Below are 24,645 nucleotides of genomic sequence, written 5' to 3' on the forward strand. Positions count from 1 at the left end.
ACAATGCACCAAAAATGACATTAATTAAACACGCTAACTGAATGTAAAAACAACAGTGCTATAATTGTCTTTTACTTTGAAAGTGCATCATTAAAAGGAAGGATTAAGGTCAAGTTGTGATTTATTTTGGGCCAAAATGAAATTTTCCCAGTGGAAACAATCCTACACACTGACCAACCACTGTTAGCTAGATTAATGGCTGTCTAAAGAAGGTCACCTACAACCAGTCGAAACTGGAAACTGACTTCCTAAAGCCACTGTGGACACATCCTAACGGAGCAATGTATTTCTTATTATAGCCATGCAAATCACATCTTCATCAGGATTCATTTATAAACATGACATTGGCAATTCCAAACATGTGATAATAATGTATAAAAAACATACAAAATGCATACAAAATCTTATTCCCTGTGCATTGCTGGTATACTCCAGTGGCAGGGTTGTGTTGCACAGATCAGAGTTATTGAGCAGTTTTGTGTTAGTGTTTTGTTTTGGTGTTATATGTCAGGTAAACAGCTTAGCTGTCCTGCATGTTAGTCAGAGACCTGCATATGTTTAGTTAGTGCTCCAAATAAGAGCTAAGTGTTTGTTTTGTTTATTAAAAGTGCGCGTGAGCGCTGTTCCTTTCAATCGTGTGTGTTGGGTCTTTACTTTGAAGGGAAAAGAACCCGTGCGAGCCTGTGTGGCAAGCCGCAAGTTCACTCTCTCTCTCTCTCTCTCTCTCTCTCTCTCTCTCTCTCTATATATATATATATATATATATATATATATATATATATATATATATATATATATACACACACACAGTGCTGAGAAAAAGTTTGTGAATCCCAATGATAATTATGGAAATTCCATAGTTTTGCCATGATAGCCTTTCAATCAAGACTTTTCTTAAATATCCAGTAGGGTTTATATTGACCAATTCCATGTCTTTTTAAACAAAATGAGTAATTAAGATTTAGGATATGTGAAAAAGTGAGTGAATATAAGCTCAATTAATGGGATAATTAGAATCAGGTGTTTAAATAATTAGGTAGGTCTTCAGGGGTGAGTTTGGGAGGCCCCATCCTATATAAAGATCAGAACTTGTGTGAGTTTGGTCTACATCATACAGTTGTGTGGAAACACTTCATGCCACGATCAAAAGAAAACTCTGAGGACCTCAGAAAAACAGTTATTGATGCTCATCAGTCTAGAAAGGGTTACAAAAACATTTCTAAAGATTTGGGGCTCCACCAATCCACTGTCAGACAGAGTACAAATGGAGAAAGTTCAATTCCACAGTCACTCTACCCAGGAGCGGTCATCCTACCAAAATCTCTCCAAGAACAAACCGGAAAATCATCAAGGAAGTCACAATGAACCCCAGAGTAACATCCAAGGATCTGCAGGCCATTCTCGCCTTGGCTAATGTGAGTATTCTTGACTCAATTATCAAAAAAAGACTGAACAAGAAGGCTGTTTATGGATGGATAGCCAGGAGGAAACCACTGCTCTCTAAAAAGAACATTTCTGCCCATCTGAAGTTCGCCATAGAACACATAGATGATCCACAAGATTTCTGGAACAATGTTCTATGGACAGATAAGTCAAAGGTAGAACTTTTTGGCCTCAATGAGAAACGTTATGTTTGGCGAAAACCACACTGTGTTCGAACAGAAGAACCTCATGCCAACCGTCAACCATGGTGGTGGGAGTGTGATGATTTGAGACTGCTTTGCTGCCTCAGGACCTGGAAGGCTTGGCATCATTGACACAACCATGAATTCTGCATTGTATCAGAAGATTCTAGAGGAGAATGTCAGGCCATCAAGTGGGTTAAGCAGCAAGACAATGATCCTAAACATACAAGCAGATCTACAAAAGAATGGCTGCAGAAGAAGAATGGCCTAGTCAAATTCCAGACCTAAACCCCATTGAAATGTTATGACAGGACCTGAAGCGAGCTGTCCATGCAAGGAAGCCTTCAAATGTCACAGTTGAAGCAGTTCTGTAAGGAGGAAAGGGCCAGAATTCCTCAAAACTGATTTGAGAGACTGACCAACAGTTACAGGAAACGCTAGTTGAAGTCATTGCTGCTCAAGGGGGTGCCATCAGTTACTGAATCTTATGGTTCACATACTCTTTTACACATGGATATTGTATGCTGAATCATATGTGGATAAATAAATGGAAAAAGCATCATGTTTTTGTGTTATTTGTTTAATCAGGTTATATCTTTATCTGGTATTAGGACTTAGATTAAGATCTAATAACATTTTAGGTTTGAAATATGTGAAATATGTGAAAATCCTAAGGAGTTCATAAACTTTTTTCTCGGCACTGTATATAATGTGGCTGATTAGGGGGATGAGAGGTAGTGGGGACACTACGTTCCCCAGAATGCCATGGGAGCGAGCCAGGAAGAAGTACAACTGACTCTAAGGATAAGGATTAACAAACACACACAAGGATACACACACACACACACACACATACTCCTCCGCTGTTACAAGAGCTAAGGATACAGACATACACGTCATTGTTTGGGGATACTAAGACACATGCAAACTGCACAGAAGCTGTCTATTCCATAAACAAATTATTGTATAGTATACCATCTGCTGCTGCAGCTCAAACTACTGTACAGGCCTGTGTGGAGAAAACAAGCAACTGTCTTGCAATTCCTGTAAATGTGTTTGTAAAATGTGAATACATGGTGTTGTAACGTGCTTCTTTAACACTGCACATTGGAGACCTATAAAGCTAATGGAAGTGCAAAAGGGGTAATATTTATTGGAATGGTTTTGTTAACTAAAATTTAGGAGCTTGTAAATACAAGCCTACAGCCACACTCAGCTAGAATGAACAGAAAACCAAAAATCAGTTTGTAGGTCAGCTGCCCACAAGTCATGTCAACGAAATAATCAAACAACTGAAACATGACAAAGCCCATATGCCCCAAGAAGCATCCTTGCGTTCGAAATTCAGAACAGTTATGCCTCATTCTGTTTTACACAGGGAAGTGTCATTAATGTGCAGCTTTAAACCTCCTGAAAAATGATTCATGACTGAGTATTAAAAGCCTTTGTAGCAGTTGTTTTTTTTTTTCTTTCACGGCACAGAAATCAAAGCTGTCTTGCTGGAAAAATCCTATCTCCACTGAGTGGAACACAAGTGGGAGTAATGCTGGTAACTGTTCCCCTTGAGCAGATGGCTGAAAAACTTGAGCTTGGAATTAAATTGACTATGACGGTGTGAGGGCCAATCACAGATGGATGAAATTCTAGTGCAGTCCCCAGTGTCTCTGACAGAGAACACTATTCCTCCTGTGTGCAGCTGCACTAAAATGTGTTAGAAATGCAGCCACTTCAAGGTACTGTGCTGCAGAAAAGGTATTTCAGAACAGGAGACTTGTAACAATGCATATGAACAAGTAAATAAATAAATAAATAAATAAATAAATAAATATCTTTCTAAATTGGTAAGAAAAAGGCATTGTTTTGTTTGGGGGACTAGCAGCATTTTTCTATATCAAATAATTTTTACCCTAAATTTAATAATTTAGTTTTGCTACCCAATTTAAAATGCCAAACTGTCACCTAACCAATGCAACCCACTTACTGTATATGTCAGAAGGACTGAAGATCAACATGCTTTGTCAAGCCAATACCTTATTTCACCAGCTAAACCTTAACAGGCAATATTGGTAAGTTACAGTATATGAGCTCTGAAGCCAGCCTTGCTACAGAACGCTTCCTATGGACGACCTGACAAGATCCGTAACTATGCATGAACAGGATTCAAAATCAGTATTCGGGTTTTCCTATGGGCATTGCTGGACGTAGTCTAGAAAGATTAGAGAAAGTCCTGCTCCAATTGTTTACCTCATGCGATTCAGATATATGTTTTAATATTATATAACTCCAGTGATGTCTAGTATTCAGTATCTGCAGCCATTACCTTTCACAGACAATATAATGATAGCACAGTGCCTTCAGAAATAGTTTATAGGAATCACAGTGTGGTTCATGTTGTTTCTCCTTTCAATGTTCAATCAGCTTGCTACTGTAATTATACCCCTAGTCAAGCTATCTTTTACACTTTTTGCTCCACCATTTCGCCCTATCACCATCTCCCTGTGGGGAGCAGACAAAACCCAAACACAGCGTGAGGGAGACCTCACCTCTTTGAGAGCAGCACTCAACCAGAGAGAGGGGCTGTCAAGCAATTAAAATATATATATATATGGAGCAAGTACTGCATCCAACGCATTCAAATTAGTTTATTACTGATATTATTATTACTATTGTTATTAACATTATTATTATCATCATCCAAAAACAGCCCATCATAAAAATCCTTATTTCTTATTTCTGGATTCATATTCTTGGCCCCTCATTATGGTTTTATATTTATTTACAAGGAATTATAAAGAAAAACTCCAGTGTTTGCTGTTAAATTGTTTGAACCAGCTGCTAAATCACAATGGAGTCAGTTTATTACTCACCTTACTGATTTTCAAATTAAACTGTATATTTTCTTATCAGTTTCCTTTAAAAATGGTATTACATTATTTTGAAAATATCTAAATAAAACAAAGCACTCATTGAGTAATGGTTATATGTTCCTTAATGTTAAACAGTATGTTTTAAAATAAATTAGGTAATTGAAATACAATTAAAAATCTGTAGCTATCCACTTTGAAACAGCATTGTTTATACAGAGTGTCCCACTGAGAGTAGCCCAGTAAGTATTACAACAAAAATAATAAAGAAATAATCCCTTGAGGGAGCAGCACAGACATGCACAGGAATCCTCGTTATTACAAACAAGGTTTATACAGGAATGTCACTCCCAACGTGAATACGGACTGAATACCAGCATCTAACTGAAATACATATGGGGCTTCTTTCAAGTGGGACCCTGTATCACACTGACATGATGTAGCTCGATTCCCAGGTTTGCAGAGATCCTGAATTTAAAAAAAAAAAAAAAAAAAAAAAAAAAAAAAAAAAGTACTGTAGAAACTGACAGGTTTCATTTGTTTTTTGTTCTTGTTGCCTGTAGTAGAATAAGCTAGAAAGTGTATTTTGAGATATGAAGGCATGTTTACAGCACACAAGTTGTACAGCAGACGTGATGCATTCTGTGATACAGGAACAGATACAAGAACAGTCTTTCTAGCCAATGAACAGTCAGAAAGTTAAAAAAAAAAAAAAAAAAAAAAAAATCCCCAGTCCTTCACATCTAGTGCTTTGCTCCATAATGCAGTTCCTTGACTAACTTTCTTTTCAAATGATGACCGCTCTTACTGTGTTGCTGCACTTGAGTATATTAAAATAGGGCCGCAGGGAATGCACTGCAGTATGCTGAGAGGCTCAAGACTGAAGGCGATTAACGAGTTTTAAAATTTTTTATCTAAAAATAAGTGAACCCGTTGTGATTAATTGACATTAATATTAGTTTACAGATGCTTAATCAGGAGTGGTGATGCTGCCGACTCTGAACATGTGAGAACTTCAGTGCGTTTTTTTTTGACTGGAGAGATGGCTTACAGAACAAAGTATATTTGTAAATATTACCATTCTAATATTACAAAAGCTACCAAAAGTTAAAGTAAAAAAAATGTTCCCCATAAATATTTGCAAAAATATCTAAGAGGAACATATTTAAGCATTTATATTATTTAAGATCCTCTACTACCCAATCAAGTTAAAGGAAATGTGAGATGAATTTTCTAATTACATTCCATTAATAGCTATGTGGCAGAGCTGAAGCGCTGCACATGAAAAGTGCTAATGCTGAATCTATATGCAGCTTTCTTATCTTTGTTGTTGCTTTTATTGTTTGTAGACAGCAGAAAAGGAAAAGGATACTGCAGATACAATTACAGAACTAAAGGACTCAGGGCTGTACTATCGATCACATCTCCAGCACAAGGAACCCCAGTCGCTGGCACTCAGACTATGGAATAGAGACCATCAGGAAGAAAAAGGTAAGCAACCCCAATTTAAAAGGTTGACAGTTATTGAAGAAGCACAGGGGTACTTTTCTGAAGGATAATTATAAAATAGTAACTAGAGAATTGACACTGATCTTCCTGTTTTCTATAGTGGTTAGCCATTCTGTTATTACTCAATAATGGAACAGCACATAAAGCACGACTAAGAGATGACACAAATTAATGACATCTATTCTAAATCCACTGATTACTGAAACATCGAATGCTGTGGTTATTATGGTGTATCCCTCACCTTTCCAATTGAGTACCAATCAATGGCAATTAACTTCTGCATCAAGTGTTCTAACACTAGAACCGCCGCGGTTATACTCATACCTAGAACCACCGCCAGCAGTTATTATGACGGTTGCATTTTAAACACCATCAATATTAAAATGAAAGACATACAGTTGGATACAAATCAAGAGTTTTATTCAAGCATGTTATATCAAATATCTGCACAGGCGAAATGACATATTTAAATGAGCAATTACACATAAAAGGGTTTATTTTCTAACTTAATACGTATAAAGCACTACAAAAAATGAAAAACTATAATAAAATAAACATTTCAAAAGAAACTAATGTGTAAACAGATGTAAACAGGTATATGTACATACAAAACTGTAAAAACAAAAATAGTTTTGAATTTAAAATGAAAGTTAACATGTGTTTTCTCTTGCTTGTGCTACTCGGTGCAGCGCAGAATCCAAGTTGAGCTGCAGCAGCTTGCTGCTTTTGTAGTTTTCTGATCAAAATGTTTCTGCTGAAATGCTGTGGCTAGCTTCAAGATGAAATCTCTCCTATTGATATTTTCCCCTTTTGAATTCCTTCTAGAATTGATGGCTGCCAGGTCCAGTAGAGATAACAACAGGCTATAGAATATTGTAGGTTATGTTCAAAATAAAAACATGTATTGTAAAAAGCAGTCAAAATGACTGCTTTTGCAGTTCCAGGTGCACGAGATTATAACGTCCTCATTTTCATGACCCTCCTTTCAACTGCCGTCAGGGTATTTAATACCTGCGTTTAGGAAAAGTCATAAACAGACAACAACATAACTTTCAGACACAGAGAGTAATTTAAATTTGAAAACCTCAAAATGACTGCCGTGGACTTCTAGAGTTAAAAAACAATTAATTTGTTACTATTTATTTATTAATTATTTTGGGGATTATTGTGATGGGAGGTGTGCTTGTTTACAGTACAGTAGTCTAGTGAAGAGAACACCCCTCGGGAAGCAAGCAAAGCGTTCTTACAGTTGAAGTGTTCTCTAAGACACAATATGAATCAATAAATAAATACATATGTATTACTTAGAACATAAGAACATAAGAAAGTTCACAAACGAGAGGAGGCCATTCGGCCCATCTTGCTCGTTTGGTTGTTAGTAGCTTATTGATCCCAAAATCTCATCAAGCAGCTTCTTGAAGGATCCCAGGGTGTCAGCTTCAACAACATTACTGGGGAGTTGATTCCAGACCCTCACAATTCTCTGTGTAAAAAAGTGTCTCCTATTTTCTGTTCTGAATGCCCCTTTTTCTAAACTCCATTTGTGACCCCTGGTCCTTGTTTCTTTTTTCAGGCTGAAAAAGTCCCTTGGGTCGACACTGTCAATACCTTTTAGAATTTTGAATGCTTGAATTAGGTCGCCACATAGTCTTCTTTGTTCAAGACTGAACAGATTCAATTCTTTTAGCCTGTCTGCATATGACATGCCTTTTAAGCCCGGAATAATTCGGGTCGCTCTTCTTTGCACTCTTTCTAGAGCAGCAATATCTTTTTTATAGTGAGGTGACCAGAACTGAACACAATATTCAAGATGAGGTCTTACTAGTGCATTGTACAGTTTTAACATTACTTCCCTTGATTTAAATTCAACACTTTTCACAATGTATCCGAGCATCTTGTTAGCCTTTTTTATAGCTTCCCCACATTGTCTAGATGAAGACATTTCTGAGTCAACAAAAACTCCTAGGTCTTATTCATAGATTCCTTCTCCAATTTCAATATCTCCCATATGATATTTATAATGTACATTTTTATTTCCTGCGTGCAGTACCTTACACTTTTCTCTATTAAATGTCATTTGCCATGTGTCTGCCCAGTTCTGAATCTTGTCTAGATCATTTTGAATGACCTTTGCTGCTGCAACAGTGTTTGCCACTCCTCCTACTTTTTTGTGTCGTCTGCAAATTTAACAAGTTTGCTTACTATACCAGAATCTAAATCATTAATGTAGATTAGGAATAGCAGAGGACCTAATACTGATCCCTGTGGTACACCGCTGGTTACCACACTCCATTCTGAGGTTTTTCCTCTAATCAGTACTTTCTGTTTTCTACATGTTAACCACTCCCTAATCCATGTACATGTGTTTCCTTGAATCCCAACTGCGTTCAGTTTGAGAATTAATCATTTGTGCGGGACTTTGTCAAAAGCTTTTTGGAAATCTAAATATACCATGTCATATGCTTTGCAATTATCCATTATGGATGTTGCATCCTCAAAAAAATCAAGCAAGTTAGTTAGGCACGATCTCCCTTTCCTACAACCATGTTGACTGTCTCCCAGTACCCTGTTACCATATAGGTAATTTTCCATTTTGGATCTTATTATAGTTTCCATAAGTTTGCATATAATAGAAGTCGAACTTGTTATGACCATGTGCATCAACATAGGAAACGAACTGAATAAGTAAAAGCAAAACAATAGGAAAGTATATGTTAATAAATGGTAATGATAAAGTAAAAGACAAGCTAACATTAATGAAACTAAAGCAAAACAACATGGTCAAAATATATGTACCATGAAATTAGCTGGCGGATGTTGTTTCAGGCTGTCACAGTGGCAGAAGCAAAAATAATAGATGTAACTTAGGGTTAACGTAATGTTAATAAAACTGTCACACTAAATTAACACAGCACCACTACACACGTTACAAAATGCAACAGCAATATATAAGGCATGCACATTATTTAACAGAATGGTGAAGCAACTCACCAGAACGGGAAACATCAAATTGCTTGGTGACTTGTGTCTGATTCTGTTTTCTTTTCAAGAGCTCGAACAATTTCCAACTTTGTGTTGCAAGAGCAACAGCGGCGCATTTTGCTGTTTGTTTACATGACATTTTGTAGCGATGAAGTGCACTTGTGGAAATCAGAAAATAAAATAAGTCAATGATATGACAGTGGTTCTGAAAAGATTTAATAAACCAATCAGTGAACAATGGTATTTCGTGAGATAACACTGCACTAAGGGTGTGTGAACTTAAACATATTATGTGGCAAGAATCCAGAGAATTTGAAGATAGAGTTCCCTTTTAGAGGTGTATGAATTAAGACTTTAAAAAACATGCTGCTACCTTTCATAAGCATATTTTGCTCAGTTAACACAGGAAGTGAACTCAGTGTTGTGACACAACAAAATGCCTGGGAAACAAAAAGACCAACAGAAATCCAATAAGGACCTTTTGAGAAAGTTACTAAGTGTTGGTTATTACTAGGGGTGTGCCAGGTAACGGGTATAAATTGGAGATCTTTCTGAGCAAGAGTAATACACAAGTATAAACTCTGACTCGTTTTATGGGCACTCCTGGTTTTAGTCTGATTATCTGTACTGGTTTTGCAGCTCATATGCACAAGTAACCCTAATGGTTCCTGTGCTAAGATGGGATCTTTTTCGCCACTAAAAATGTTATTTGTAAGAAGCTGTTATCAGTATATTTGTTATAACCTGCCATCAACACGAAAAATAGGCTGTTATAAGATGGAAAGCTTTTTTTAATTATCTTAAACAATACTGAACACAATCTTGTATCAACATTTAAACAGCTCATCATTGGAAAAACCATTTTGAACTAGTGAACAGGTTGTAATTGTATTTAGTTTTACCACTGTGTATTCTGTAGTAGTTAATACTGTGTATTTTGTAGTAGTTATACTGTGTGTTCTGTAATAGTTTATACTGTGTATTCTGTAATAGTTAATACTTTGTATTTTGTAGTAGTTAATACTGTGTATTCTGTAGTAGTTATACTGTGAGTTCTGTAGTAGTTATACTGTGTATTCTGTAGTAGTTAATACTGTGTATTTTGTAGTAGTTATACTGTTTATTCTGTAGAAATTATACTGTGTATTCTGGAGTAGTTCATTGTATTCTGTAGTAACTATACTGTGTATTCTGTAGTAGTGTATGTGTCATCAGCTATCTGTTTTACTAGCTTTAAAAACTACAACGTCTCAAATACCAGTTTGAATGCACAACTCTGCCTCCCTCAAACAGCTTCTCTGGTATCAAGTCTTGCTGTCCATTTCAGTGTCTGACAGGGCAAAATACCCTCTTTAACCTTTGAGCAAGTTTCTCCTGTTTGCTGTGCAATACTGGGATCTGTACAGTGTATAGAAACACTGGTAGTCCTGTTTGCTGTGCAATACTGGGATCTGTACAGTGTATTTGAAACACTGTTTCTCCTGTTTTCTGTGCAATACTGGGATCTGTACAATGTATTTGAAACATTGTTTCTCCTGTTTGCTGTGCAATACTGGGATCTATATAGTGTATTTGAAACACTGTTTCTCCTGTTTGCTGTGCAATACTGGGATCTGTACAGTGTATTTGAAACACTGTTTCTCCTGTTTGCTGTACAATACTGGGATCTGTACAGTGTATTTGAAACACTGTTTCTCCTGTTTTCTGTGCAATACTGGGATCTGTACAATGTATTTGAAACATTGTTTCTCCTGTTTGCTGTGCAATATTGAGATCTGTACAGCGTATTTGAAACACTGTTTCTCCTGTTTGCTGTGCAATACTGCTATCTGTACAGTGTATTTGAAACACTGTTTTTCCTGTTTGCTGTGAAATATTGAGATCTGTACAGTATATTTGAAACATTGTTTCTCCTGTTTGCTGTGCAATATTGAGATCTGTACAGTGTATTTGAAACACCATTTCTCCTGTTTGCTGTGCAATACTGGGATCTATACAGTGTATTTGAAACATTGTTTATCCTGTTGCTGTGCAATATTGAGATCTGTACAGTGTATTTGAAACACTGTTTCTCCTGTTTGCTGTGCAATACTGGGATTTGTACAGTTTATTTGAAACACTGTTTCTCCTGTTTGCTGTGCAATATTGAGATCTGTACAGTGTATTTGAAACACTGTTTCTCCTGTTTGCTGTGCAATACTGGGATTTGTACAGTTTATTTGAAACACTGTTTCTCCTGTTTGCTGTGCAATACTGGGACCTATACAGTGTATTTGAAACACTGTTTCTCCTGTTTGCTGTGCAATACTAGGATTTGTACAGTATATTTGAAACACTGAGGTGTATTGGCTCCATTTTTATGATGTCGTCCCATGAAGCAGCAGCTTTTCAACAGTTCATATGAAGCTGTAGAGCATTGCTCACTTATTATTGTCAGGCGTCACATGATGTCAACTTGTCTTGATTAAAAGCAGGATGTGATTGCTGGGGATCCAAAGCAAGGCCTCAGTGTACATCAGCTTTGGAGTATCTGAAATGAGGCTTTGCGTGCTCACTGATTCTCTATCAGTTACTAAATAGTTTGAAAGGGATTCTTAATCTTTTCAGTGCTCAGGACAAGGGCCCTCTGCTTTATGGATTGAGAGACTATGACATTCCTTATGCTGCTAAAAGTCAAAGTTGTAGCAGTGTGGAATCTACAAACACAGATGTGGGATCTGAAAAAAACAACTGCAATAGAATTAATTACAAATACAAAACAGAAAATAATTGATTGCATAAGTATTCACCCCCTTGAGTCAATATTTGGTAGAGGCACCTTTGGCAATTACAGCTATGAGTCTATTTGGATAAGTCTCTACCAGCTTTGTACATCTGGACACTACAATTTTTGCCCAATCTTCTTTGCAAAATTGCTCAAGCTCCGTCAAGTTGGATGGGGACCATTGGTGAGCAGCAATTTTCAACTCTTTCTACATATTCTCAATTGAATTGAGGTCTGGGCTTTGACTGGGCCACTCCAGGAGATTGAGCTTTTTGTTTTTAAGCTTAACGCAGAGAAGCAGCCCCATAGCATGATGCTGCCACCACCATGCTTCACTGTAGGGATGGTGTTCTTGTGCCAAACATAACGCTTAGTGTTGAGTGCAATCGATCATTTTCTGGTTTATATTTGTAATTAATTTAGAAAAAAATTGTAGATTTCATTTTTCTCTTTGGTATATCGACTTTTTTATTTTGATCAGTGGCAAAACTCCTAATTAAATCCATTTTGATTCCATGTTGTAACACAATAAATGTGGAAAAGTCCAAGGGGGGGGGGTGAATACTTTTGAGAGCCACTTTAAACAATGCATTTGAGACTAGAATACTTGCCTGGGTTCCTTCCTTTACCTCCATGTTACAATAGCAATTTAAAATTGTTTTGCAACATAATGATTATGAGTTTTAATTTTCAATTTAAATCAAGCATTGCAAACATACCGACAACAGTCATTTGTGCAAAAAAAAAAAAAAAACTGCAATATGCAATAGGTAGGATACATTCATCTCCTTCCCTGAGACAGTGTGATTTTGTTTAAGAATGTCTTGCTGTTTAGATAATTGATCAGCTTTCTTCTGGAAAAACTTGTGTCATTTTCCAACGCAATCTGGATGCCTTGTCTAAAGAGGCCAATGGCTTAAGGCTTTTGTGAGCCAGTACTACACAACAAATGACACATGATGAAGCAGATCATCCTCATCTCCAATCTAAAAAAAGAAACAAAATTATTGTAAGATGGTAATTGCAAAGTTTTTTTGTTGTTTGTTTCTTTGAGCTTCAAGTAGGACAAGAATTTTTTTCATTTTACATCCATTTTAACAACCGTTTTCAAAATCACAAGTAACCACACATAAAATGTCACCTTATGCTTTATTTTTTGGTTCATATTTAAAGCAGAAGACAGGTAATAAAACAATACATTGTTTACAGAATTACTGCTAATGATTTGTACGCAAATTATATTTTTATGAATATAAGCACAAGACGTATAGTGAAACTAAATCTTAACACTAGAAGCCCCACCACGGTCATTTTGGCAGACCTTTCTGTCCATATTAAATATTCTCACAAAGCATGAAATGCGGAACTGCAGAAATAAAGGAGATATGTTACATTATAACTAAAAGCCTCGGGAACAGTCACATTGATGGCCACACAGAAAACAATTGTATTTTGAGTATAAGATTGGTATTCTACTGTATTATTTTTATTAAACTGTCCGCAATGTGTTTAGGTGTTACCAAATTAATTTCTACTCTCTGCCTGAATGAATGACTGACAGTCTATTGTTTTCAATCAGCCTTTTGAAGGTTGGTGCCTGCTTGCCAGCTGTGCTGCTTTGGTCAGTCGATTAGCATCAGGACTAGTGAAAATAAATATGAGAGACCGTGGAGTTTTACTGCACAACATAATATGGAGTTGATGTTTTGGATCAGATGGCACAGAAGTATTCCGTGAAAGCTGGCTCCCGACGGTGGTCTGATCAAGTCTTTTACAATGTATTGGACCTAGCAGCCTTCAACTCCTGGGTACTTTACAAAGAATGCATGGAGAAAATTAACCAAGGAAAGAATATATTTTACAGTTAGCACAGGAACTTCACAAGAAGCATTTGGAACAGAGGGAGACTGCCAAGCGCATACCCACACCTGAAGCTGGGAACCCCGTTGAGAGCCGCAAGAGACCCCAATGCCAGGTTGGCAAGTGCAATAAAAATAAAACTTCAGAGAGCCGTGCCGTGTGTAGAAAAGTGAGGTGGAGAAGCACATTATCTGTGTTGATTGTGAACAGTCTTAGACTTAGGCAGAGGAATACCCTTTTGTCGAAAAAAAGAAAAATAAACTTTTCTTAGCTTCTTGTGCTGTGCGCTTCTGTAAAATGTTTTTTTTCTAAGTTTATTTATCTTTGTTGTTCAGTTGCTTTTGCTCGTCTGATAAAAAACCGATTGCTGATGAAAATTAAAAAATGTATTGGTATCATTTTAGTTTTATAAATATGTACCATATGTTGTACACCGATATCTGTTCAGATGTTTATTTACTTACATTTTCCTGTTTTGATTTGTAAAATAAGTGTTTTTTATATATATATATATATATATATATATATATATATATATATATATAATATATAATATATATATATATATAAACACACACACACACTACCGGTCAAAAGTTTTAGAACACCTCCATTTTTCCAGTTTTTATTGAAATTTACACAGTTTAATGTCTCAGTGTACTCTGAAATTAAAGCATAGAACAAATAAACAATTGGAGATAAAAAATAAATCATGTAATCGTTTTGTTTAACAAAATTTAATCTAAATTTTTGACTCGCCAAAGTAGCCACCTTTTGCAGATATAACAGCCAAACACACTTGTGGCATTCTTTCTACAATGGAAATCAAATATTGTTGTACTGTTCCCACAAATGTGTTGCACTTGTAGGTTGCTTTGCTTTCACCAAACCATCTCGATGGGGTTTAAGTCTAGAGACTGTGCTGGCCATTCCATGATTTGAAGCCTACCGTCTTGTTCTTTTCTTCTAAGGTAGTTCTTACATAGCCTGGAGGTATGTTTTGGGTATTATCTTGCTGTAGGATGAACCCTTGACCAACTAGGCGTATACCAGAGGGTATTGCATGGCGCTGCAAAATGCTGTGGTAGCCATTTTGGTTCAGGGTGCAACTCACTCTGTGCAAGTCGCTGACTCTGGATCCAGTAAAAGAGCCCCAGACCATCATGCTTCCTCCTCCATGTTTGACAGTTGGTGTCACACACCAAGAAACCATCCTTTCGCCTACTTGACGGCGCACAAAAACCCTGTATGATGAACCTGCAGCTCATAGTCTTCTCTTCACAGTTGAAACTGAGACTTGCTTACTTCGACCAGTGTTAAGCTGTTGTCCTGTGAGCCGCCTATCACAGAAGCTGTTGACTCTCAGAAACTTGTCTTCTGATTCTGTTGTGGCTTTGGGTCTGCCAGACCTCTTCCTGTCAGAGTTTCCTCCAGTTTCCTAGTGCCTTTTGATAGTGTAGGAAACTGTACTCACTGACACCTTCGCTTTCTTTGTAATTTCTCTAAAGGAAAGACCTACGCTTTTAAGGGTTATAATGGTCTGTCTGTCTTCCTTTGTTAATTGCTTTTTTCTCACCATTATGATAGCAATATACTACTTCCTGCAGTACAATACTGTCCAAATAATGCTTCATGTGTAATAATGTGTAGCAACACAGTCTGTTCCAATACTGCTTTTATACAGACAGAGGGTTTGTAAGTAATCAACAAAAGTTGGGACACCTGTAGGAATTGTTAGCATCAACTTTCAAGGCTTAATTTACTTCCATTGCTGCAGAACAGCTGTAAGTTGTTAACCCATTACTTGTTCCCTGAAAAAGGCCTTTTTGTATAACTCTGAAATGTACATTATTTTTCAGTTTTTGGTAACGTAAACTTTTTTTTTTTTTTTTTTAACCTCTGGCAGTTTACCGTTTACCTTTGTACCAGTTCAGGTTATTCACTGCTTAAATTTCAATAAAAACTGGAAACATGGGGGTATTCTAAAACTTTTGACCGGTAGCGTGTGTGTGTGTGTGTGTGTGTGTATGTATATATATATATATATATAATAAATAAAATAAATAAATGCGTGCTTCGGTTGTTCAGATGTTTCTGGCATACTCAATAAATAAAAAATTTATTACATCCGACTTTTTGTTATACTATTTACTGTGTTTTGAATACAGCTGTCAGATAGACTGCTGCAGGACTTCTAGGTATGCGTATATCTCCGGTCCTTCTAGTCTTAACAGTGTGCACTAAATGTCACATTTTTTAGATTGTTTGGTGACCCATGTTTCGGTCGCGACTCCCACTTTGGGAAACGTTGCCTTAGGTCTTCGGAGTATGTGCACACTAGTGTAACTAAAAATGAATCAACAGCACAGATCACCTTGGAGGTATGACATATTATAGCTAGGAATAACTGCTTTAATTAATCACAACCAGTCTGTTTGTTTGGTAAATGTGAATAGTTGGACAGTCTCTCATTGATGTGGCGATTATCAGTCTTTGACGCCATTTAGGAAATTAAGCCGAGTGACCTAGTTTACAAATGGTTCAGTGGGTCAAGGGTCACAGCACACCAAGACAAAGATCTGGCTGATTGCTGCAGGAAAGACTATTCTGAGCCGGTGAGACTGTGCCAGATTTCAATATGTAGGAGCTTGTTTGTTTCACTTGCTGGATGGATTTTAGAGTATTTTGTGACTTGCGACTGGGTGCAACAGATATATCAGAGCAGTTTTTTTTTTTTTTTACATGCAAGTGGAAATGTGGCATTGGTTTGACAAACAGCCTAACCTGAGCCATTCTCTCTTTCAAATGACTACTCAAATAAAGAGCTACCCACCAGGAGTTTTATTTTTAGATATCCTGTGATTCAGCCTGCAGCCCTGACCTCTGAAACATGTTAGAAATGAGCTTTGCTTTCAGAAGCTTTAAGATGGAAGAGTTTAACAAAGACCTTGAGCCAGTGTGTTGCCCTTTCTTTGTCTACATGCTGGCATGCCATCACTTACCCAACAACCTCTCTACCTTGGTGCTTGGGTTTTTAAAGATTCAGTCCATACAAATGTAGGTTTTGCAACTGGGAAACAGAGAAAGAATATATATTTTATATAGGCATCAAAATGCATCTAAATAAATATATTAGGTTTATTTAAAGAGTAAGTCGGGGTTCCGACAAAGAAAGCGTTTTACAGCCCCAAGCGTTGCTACAACTGTTTAAATAACATACCTGTAATTTGTCGTCTTGTTCAGATCCTGTCAACTTTTTACACATAACTTTAAAGTCTGTTTCAGCTCTTTTCGAAATGGCTGCTCCAGTGCACTTGGGTTTGAGGTCTGTTCTCTAAATCATTTACACAGTTGAACCCATGTATTGTAAAGCTATGGATAATGAAATTCAGGGTATCTGTCTCTCTTAAATTTGCCAGTGTCACTGTTCTGTGCACAGTGTGTGTAATGTGTCTTTCCTTTGTCCATTGTCTGGGCTCTCAGCTGTCATTTCCCTCCAGCAGCAATACAGGTAGTATAAGCGCCGTCAAGAGCCCTGCTGTCAGTGTGTCACCTCAGACCCATCCCCCAGATCATTCCAAACATATTGGCATCTGCCACTTCGTCTGTTCTGCCCAGAGCCCCTGCACTGTCACACCTCAGAGCCGGCCACAAACATATCCTTAGTGAAGCTCAGCTCCCGTCAAAACCCTGTCCACGCATTGGGCCTACTCTAATCATTCCGGGGGACTTTAGAAACATAACTAAATGTGAATTTGCTGGGGAAAGGATTCCTTCTGAAAAACACATCTGTAATGAAACCTGAATTAACCATCAGTCCCGAAATGGACTGTAGAACTGTATCTGCTCAAGATAGGTGGCTGCTTATTTGAGGTGCCTAGTAATAGCAACCTATTAGAAGCAACTACACGGTTTTACTCAACAAAACTTTGAGATCGTGTCAATGACAAAACATTCTAAACGTTTAAACCACAACATGTTCTAGTTTATATCAGCATTTCTTCTGTTTTTTTTTTATTTTATTGAGATTGAATGATTCCTAATATGTTTCTCAGTGTCAATGGCTCCCTCTAATCCCATTACGAGTGTGTTTTCTCTTGCTTTGCTTGCAATACCTGACACAGTAAAGAGTGTGTGATTTGAGATCGCCTCACTTATAAACACACTAATAATAATACTCTTGATTAGAGGTAGACACTTATAAAAACTTTAATAATAATAATAATAATAATAATAATAATAATAATAATAATAATAATTATAATAATGACTACTGCTAATGATAAATCAAACACTTACTGTAAATATTAAGGGTATAATTCTGGTGAAGATGGAGAGGCGATATACAGTGGATCTCCTGTAGTGGGTAAAAATAATCAATATGTTAGAGATGACATGAACTCAGAAGGACCATGCCCTGCATTGTTTATGTCTTTATTCTCAGACTGATTCTTTTTCAGTTACTCACGAAGAACCACTGTGCTTTCTGTTCATACCACGTATGATTGAACATTTACTTATGAAGTCATTTATTCTTGTTTTACGTATTAAACATTGCCAATGCTGTAGGGAGCTTTGAATTCAAGGCTGGGTGAAGATGTAATTGGGATGTCATACTGCTGCAAGTTGGCCATTGAAATGTGAAAAAATAAATACACTTTGGAAACACACGTACCGTGATTTCCAGAAAATATGTATTGTTTCATGAGCTAAAGAGAGATTGACAGTGTCATTTATAATCTTCCTCAGCAGTAGGTAAACAGGAGCATGCCAGGTTTTGGGGAGGGAGAGGGGGGGCAGGGAGGAGTTGTGTCCCTACTTGCTAAAAATTACCTTTAGGAAACTTAAACAAAAACATACACAGGGCTTGCTTTCTGAAAAAGGTCAATGCACCAGCAATTAGACTGTAGCAAACAGACATCAAGCAATAGCATTTTAAAACAGAAGCCTTTGGATTATTTGAATAACTTTAGTAACGTGAATGCCAGATAGGGAGCTTTCTACTGCTGTTGTCTCTGCAGGGATGGGTCTCTACTGATACAGAGAAAGATTAATTCCTACAATGAATGACACAAGCATACTGCGGTAAAACAAAGTCTAGTGTGCTTTCAACATCACACCTGTCACAGGAATAAACATCAAGACACGTACATGCACACACAACTCACAAAAGCAAATCTCACACCTACACTGAAATAGCAAAGGCATTCATTTCATGTCTCTGCAAATTCCAGAAAGGTGTGACCCTTGGTGTCTGTTACTGTTTTGTTGTATTATGATGACAACAAATGTTTTTTGTGTTCTCTGGAAACTTGTAAAACGTTACAGAAGTACAAAGAGAATGGGAACATCATATATCCCCACAATCTGATACTACCAGTAATTGATGCTACATCATTTGAATACTGTGTGTCATCACAATGTAATAAGCAGGTGTTTTGATATATGCAACAATTTAAAGTGTGACATAGTAGAATGTGATGTATGAATGCACAATCGCCAAGCCATTATCTCAGGGGATAATAGCTCTGCACTAGTGGAATCTAAACAAACAACTCCTTCAAAACAGTTTGACTTGAAGGGGCTTCTCTTTACTAAATCCATAGTAGCTACAACGATCAAGAATCATAGCCATTTACCTTGAATAAAAAGCTTGGCTATTGTTCATTGTGGGACTTTATTTCATAGCAATGGTCAGGCTCAATCATTACTCAGTATAGAACTGGTGCATTGACTTTGCAGATAATTTAGCAATAGATTGCAAGAGGGATAACATGTGAATAAGGGTGAGATTTATCACAATGTACTTCAAAATGGCCTTGTGAGTGGTTACAGGTGATGCAGTGCAGTGCTGAATAACCAGACAGACAATGATCGGTGTTTATCACTCAGTTTGTAAACCGCGGGTTTGACCCAAAACCAAAAGTCCAATCTCTTTCCTCACCCACCAGTAACACAGACACAAACAAGGTATTAGCAGTGAGTGAAACTAGTGCTCATGGTGAAAAGACAGTATGTAGTGAAAACAAGGAAGTGCTGGTGTCTGGGTTTGTTGCTGGCCTGTGGCTGCAGCTCCGGATCATGTTAGTGTTATTTAGTAAAACAGTAAAGAGACAGCATTACTAGACAGACTAACAAACATAACACTCAGGATTCCCATAGATGCAGGGTCTCCTTTTAGGTTGTATTCTAACCATTTACAAAGGAACAGATTACTAGATCCCTATTTTTACCCTCCCTCATGACCCCTTGGTTAACAAGTACATCTCCAACTCCAATCCATGGATGCCACGTCATTTCCCGTCCAGGTCATTGAGTTTGGGTACCGTAGCTCTGCCCCTTTTCTAACTGGCCGACTTCCACCTACTTATGGGAATAAATTGTCATGTCTTTTAGTCCAGGGTACTCTGTTCCCTTTTCACAGCTCCCTCACAGGTTGTGAGGGAGATCTAACACCAAGAATCATTCGATCTGTATCAAAAATCCCACCACTCAGAGTTGAGCCAAAAGGAACACTCGGCTAAATCTACCTCCTGGAAAAGATGACCCACATTTTGGTGGTCTTTCACTGCATGGTGTACCATGTGGTACATGAAGGGTTGCAATGCCAGATACCACAGAGTTATTCAGGCATTGCTGTCCTTCATTGTGCTTAAGCACTTCAGTGGGGCGTCAGTGACAAGATCAAATGAATATCCCACCAGGTAGTATCTTAAAGAGTGAGTGGCTCATTTAATAGCCAAACACTCCTTTTCGACCACGGATTAATTGCACTCCCAAGGGAGTATTTTTTTTACTAATACAGTATATAGGATGGGATGTTCTATTTCTGCACATTTCGGACTAGACTGCGCCCAAACCAACATCTGACGCATCTGTGTGGAGGATGAATCTCTTAGTGAAGTCCGGAGTGAAGAGAGGGGGGCCTGGCAGAGTCTCTGACCATTTAATCAAATTTGGTGTGCTCTTCCTGGTGAGGTCAACTAAGGGATTAACTACTGTGGTATACTTGGGGATGAATCTTCGGTAATAACTGGCTAACCCCAGTAAAGACCTCACCTGGGTCTTGGTTTTGGGGATTGCCTCATCTACCAAGGCCTGGATCTTGGTGACAATGGGTTTCGCCCTTCCAGTCCCCATTATGAATCCCAAATATTATGTCTCTGTTTTGAAAAACACACATTTTCTCAAGTTAGCCGTCAGCCGGGCTACCCTTAGAGACTGAAGTACAGCCATGATCCTAACCAAATGCTCTCTCCAGGTGGAGCTGTAAATAACCACATCGTCAATATATGATGCTGCATATTTACGATGTAGATATAAAACCTGATCCATCAGTCTCTGAAAGGCAGCAGGCGCACCATGTACCCAGCATGGTTGTGAAATGAAACAGCCCCTCCAGTTCCATTGTGATGCGTTCAAAGGGAGTGGAAATAATCGGCAGTGGAACCAAAGGGGCGGGCGCACTCGACCCGGTGCTACTTGCTGGCAGCCTGGGCATGTGGCTACATTTTTTTTTTTTTTTTTTAATTTATTTATTTTTTTTTTTTTACACATCTTTATGAATTTCTACCCAATAAAATTGAGCCAATATCAACTCCCTTGTCTTGTCATCTCCGAGGTGCCCCACAAAAGGAATATCATGCACCAGCCTCATGACCTCTGGCCGATAAAACGGGGGAACCAGTAATTGTTTCACGCTGTCCTGTACCTTTTACAGTAATAGCCCCTTGATAATGAAATGTGGAAATACTAGTGCCCCAGCACCTTCAACATCCTCACCTTCAATTGACCGGACCTGTCCCCAAGTGTGCACTAGTGAGGGTCGTTATTTTGGCCATAACACTATGTCTGCGCTTGAGTGCCACATATCCGGTATATTTAGGGGGGGGGGGGGGGGGGGGGGGGTATAAAAGGGGGGGGGGGGGGGTGGGGGGGGGGGGGGGGGGGGGGGGGGGGGGGTATCTCTACCCTAGATGGTATCAAAGTATCAAAGTAAAAAAAAAAAACAGCAAACAGTAACCTCGCCCTCTCGGTCACACTGTTTTCTAACTGCCGTTTGTCACCATTGTAACAGGCTTCCACCAAACCCCAGCCTTGTCTCATTAATGCTTCCTCACATTTCCTCATCTGTCTCTCTATTGTTTTTCTTGGACAGAACAGGGGGGAAAAACATTTCGGCTTGAAAGGGAAAAACATTACCAATCATTTCCCTTTCGTTCTTTTCTGCCATGTTTATGCGTGTGGTTGAGACTGCCATTAAATTTCACCAGTTCTTTATAGTTTGTCCAGTTTCGACCCAGAATTACTGGGTGTAGCCTTTCTGCCACCTCAACTAACATGTTTTATTGGTTCGACCGATAAATATACTTTGACTGTGGGATATGTTGTTGTGTCTTCATGGATACAGAAGATAGCCACCTGATCTTGTGAGAAGCAGTTGAACTGTCCTCCCTAAGGAGATACTATTGGCCCAATATCTATAACTAAGTCAGCAAGAGTGACAGACAGCAAAAGCAGGGATGTCAGAGGTGTCAATTTCACAAACAAACGGTTTATTGTTATGAACTATAATGTAATAAATGAAATATAAGGACAACAACTTATTGCAGAGAACAGTTAATTAAGTGGAAGGTACAGGTGAGTAAGAAAGTAAAGAGAACTAAACAAACATCCAAACAAAATAACACTAAAGCAAAATGAATGCAGCGTCCGGTGAGCCTCCAATAAACCCACACACACAAACACCACACCAATACAAAACCAACACCCCAACAGGCAAAAGAGACAAAGGTGAATGAATAAGTATACGGGGAAAACAATTACAAAGACAGTCTTGATGGCAATGGATGATAAATGAAATTTAGACCTAACAAGTCCAGTGAAGCAATGCTCATGTAATCCAAAGTAACAGAACAAAACCAAAATTCCAGGAACCAAAGTATCAAAGTAAAAAAAAAAAAACAGCAAACAGAAAAGGAATAATCTCACCAACAAATAATGAAGTCTCGAATAATGTCCTGTACTGATGATGATGGAAGATTGATGAAAATGGCGAGTCTGTTGAGTAGTACCGGGTTGAGTGGTGAACAGTCGTTTGGAAAATATCAGGAGGATCAGGAACAAAATGGTGACTGAACACACTAACAAAAACAACCCCTAAACAGACCTTGAACAGCAACTAAACTTAAACAAGTAACAGTGTAAACAAAAAAGAAAGGTTTAGACAAAGTACAAGATTATCAAAAGAGTAAATGGATGCACTAGTATTTATCTAAAATAAAATTAAAGTTACACTGCAATTAAGTAATGTGCTGTTTGTTTGTAAATTGATTCCTCAAGAGAAAATGGAGTCCTCCTTGGCCTAGCCAGCCAGCTTTAATACCGGTACTGGCTTCCAAGGAGCTCTGAGATTGGAGGAGTGGATATCTGAATGAGCCAATGGGGGGAGAGGATGAACAGAGGGTGATAGCAAGGAACTATGGAAATTTGAGTTTTAACCTGGCCAGGCTACTGACCCTAATTAAAGGGACAGGTGGGTGAAACTTACACCCACTTTATGGAGCATGTGAATTGCTAAACTCTATTGTTCAATGATTCAGCATGAGGGGTTGCTTTTAACAAAAAGTGCCATCAACATTTTTTAAAGGTTTTAGTCAGCCTACTATATGTCATTTACATGCCTGACCTTTCATTTAATCACACATGGAAAACCAATGATATATTAAGATAGTGGAGTACAGCTGCACTCAATTGTTGTGCTGGGGCTGGAGCAGTTGCTGCCTGTTTTACCTGCTCAGACAACTTGCTTACAGAATATCTTGGTATGACTGAATAGAGACAGGAATCGTCCGCTCTGAATATGCAAATAAGTGTGATTCATATAATATGACCACCAACAATATGCAATTGTGACCGCCAAGAGCAGTACAGAATTCAGACAAGCCAGGTGTTTACTACTCCAAATTAATGTAATGCTTGTTGTATTAAACCTCATACAGGCAGGAAACACACAGCTGCCAGAAATCATACTGGTCCTCTGACCTCTGTAACCCACTTTCGGAACTAACTGTGGTTGAGTTTTGGTATTTCACACCAGTGTTCTTTTTTTCTTCTTTGAGATTTAATAAGCACCCTCCTCTCTCTGTGGGCTTTACATCCCATATAGACACAGGGAAGAGGAGGGGTTCGCTGCACACACAACACCCTGGGTAACCTCAGAGCTCTTTCTCTCTCTCTCTCTCTCTCTCTCAGGTTTACACCCCATACAGATACAGGAAAGAGAGGAGTTCGAAGCACACACAGCGGCCTGGGTAACCTCAGTGCACTCTGTCTCTCTCTCTCTCTCTCTCTCTCTCTCTCTCTCTCTCTCTCTCTCTCTCTCTCTCTCTCTCAGGTTTACATCCCATACAGACAGTGGGAAAGAGGAGGGTCTGTCGCCACACACAGCGCATTGGGGTAACCTCAGGTAACCTCAGTGCACTCTCTCTCTCTCTCTCTCTCTCTCAGGTTTACATCCCATACAGAAACTGGAAAGAGGAGGGTCTCGCAGCACACACAGCGCCCTGGGTAACCTCAGTGCGCTCTCTCTCCTGGGGTTTACCCATACACAGGGAAGCTCTCTCTCTCTCTCTCTCTCTCTCTCTCTCTCTCTCTCTCTCTCTCTCTCTCTCTCTCTCTCTCTCTCTCTCACCAAATGGGGTAGGGAGAGGAGAGGTGCTCACTGTCCTGGTAACCCTTAGCTCTCCTGGACAGAGGAGTGAAGTTTCGTCGTGTGCGTAGTCACGGATGTGTCGCTGAACAGGGCGGCCATTGGAGTCACGCTCAGAGCTCTGTCTCTCTCTCTCTCTCTCTCTCTCTCTCTCTCTCTCTCTCTCTCTCTCTCTCTCTCTCTCTCTCTCTCTCTCTCAGGTTTACATCCCATACAGACAGTGGAAAGAGGAGGGGCTCGCAGCACACACAGCGCCCTGGATAACCTCAGCTCTCTTTCTCTCTCTCTCCCTGGGGTTTACATTCCATACACAGGGAAGAGGAGGTGCTC

At 38.6% G+C, this 24,645-nt stretch overlaps 1 protein-coding gene across 3 annotated transcripts in view; it reads left to right on the forward strand.

Moving 5' to 3' along the window:
- The window catches only part of LOC121297095 (SH2 domain-containing protein 4A-like), a 77,228-nt gene that overhangs the window by 45,389 nt on the left and 7,194 nt on the right, over window positions 1-24,645 (forward strand). For all 3 annotated transcript variants that reach the window (XM_041223125.1, XM_041223123.1, XM_041223124.1), the window contains one exon: window positions 5,839-5,980. In XM_041223125.1, the coding sequence (XP_041079059.1) occupies window positions 5,839-5,980 (142 nt within the window). The remainder of the gene's footprint in view (window positions 1-5,838; window positions 5,981-24,645) is intronic.

Source organism: Polyodon spathula, chromosome 22 (genome assembly GCF_017654505.1).
Source record: "Polyodon spathula isolate WHYD16114869_AA chromosome 22, ASM1765450v1, whole genome shotgun sequence".
NCBI classification, from domain to species: Eukaryota; Metazoa; Chordata; class Actinopteri; order Acipenseriformes; family Polyodontidae; genus Polyodon; species Polyodon spathula.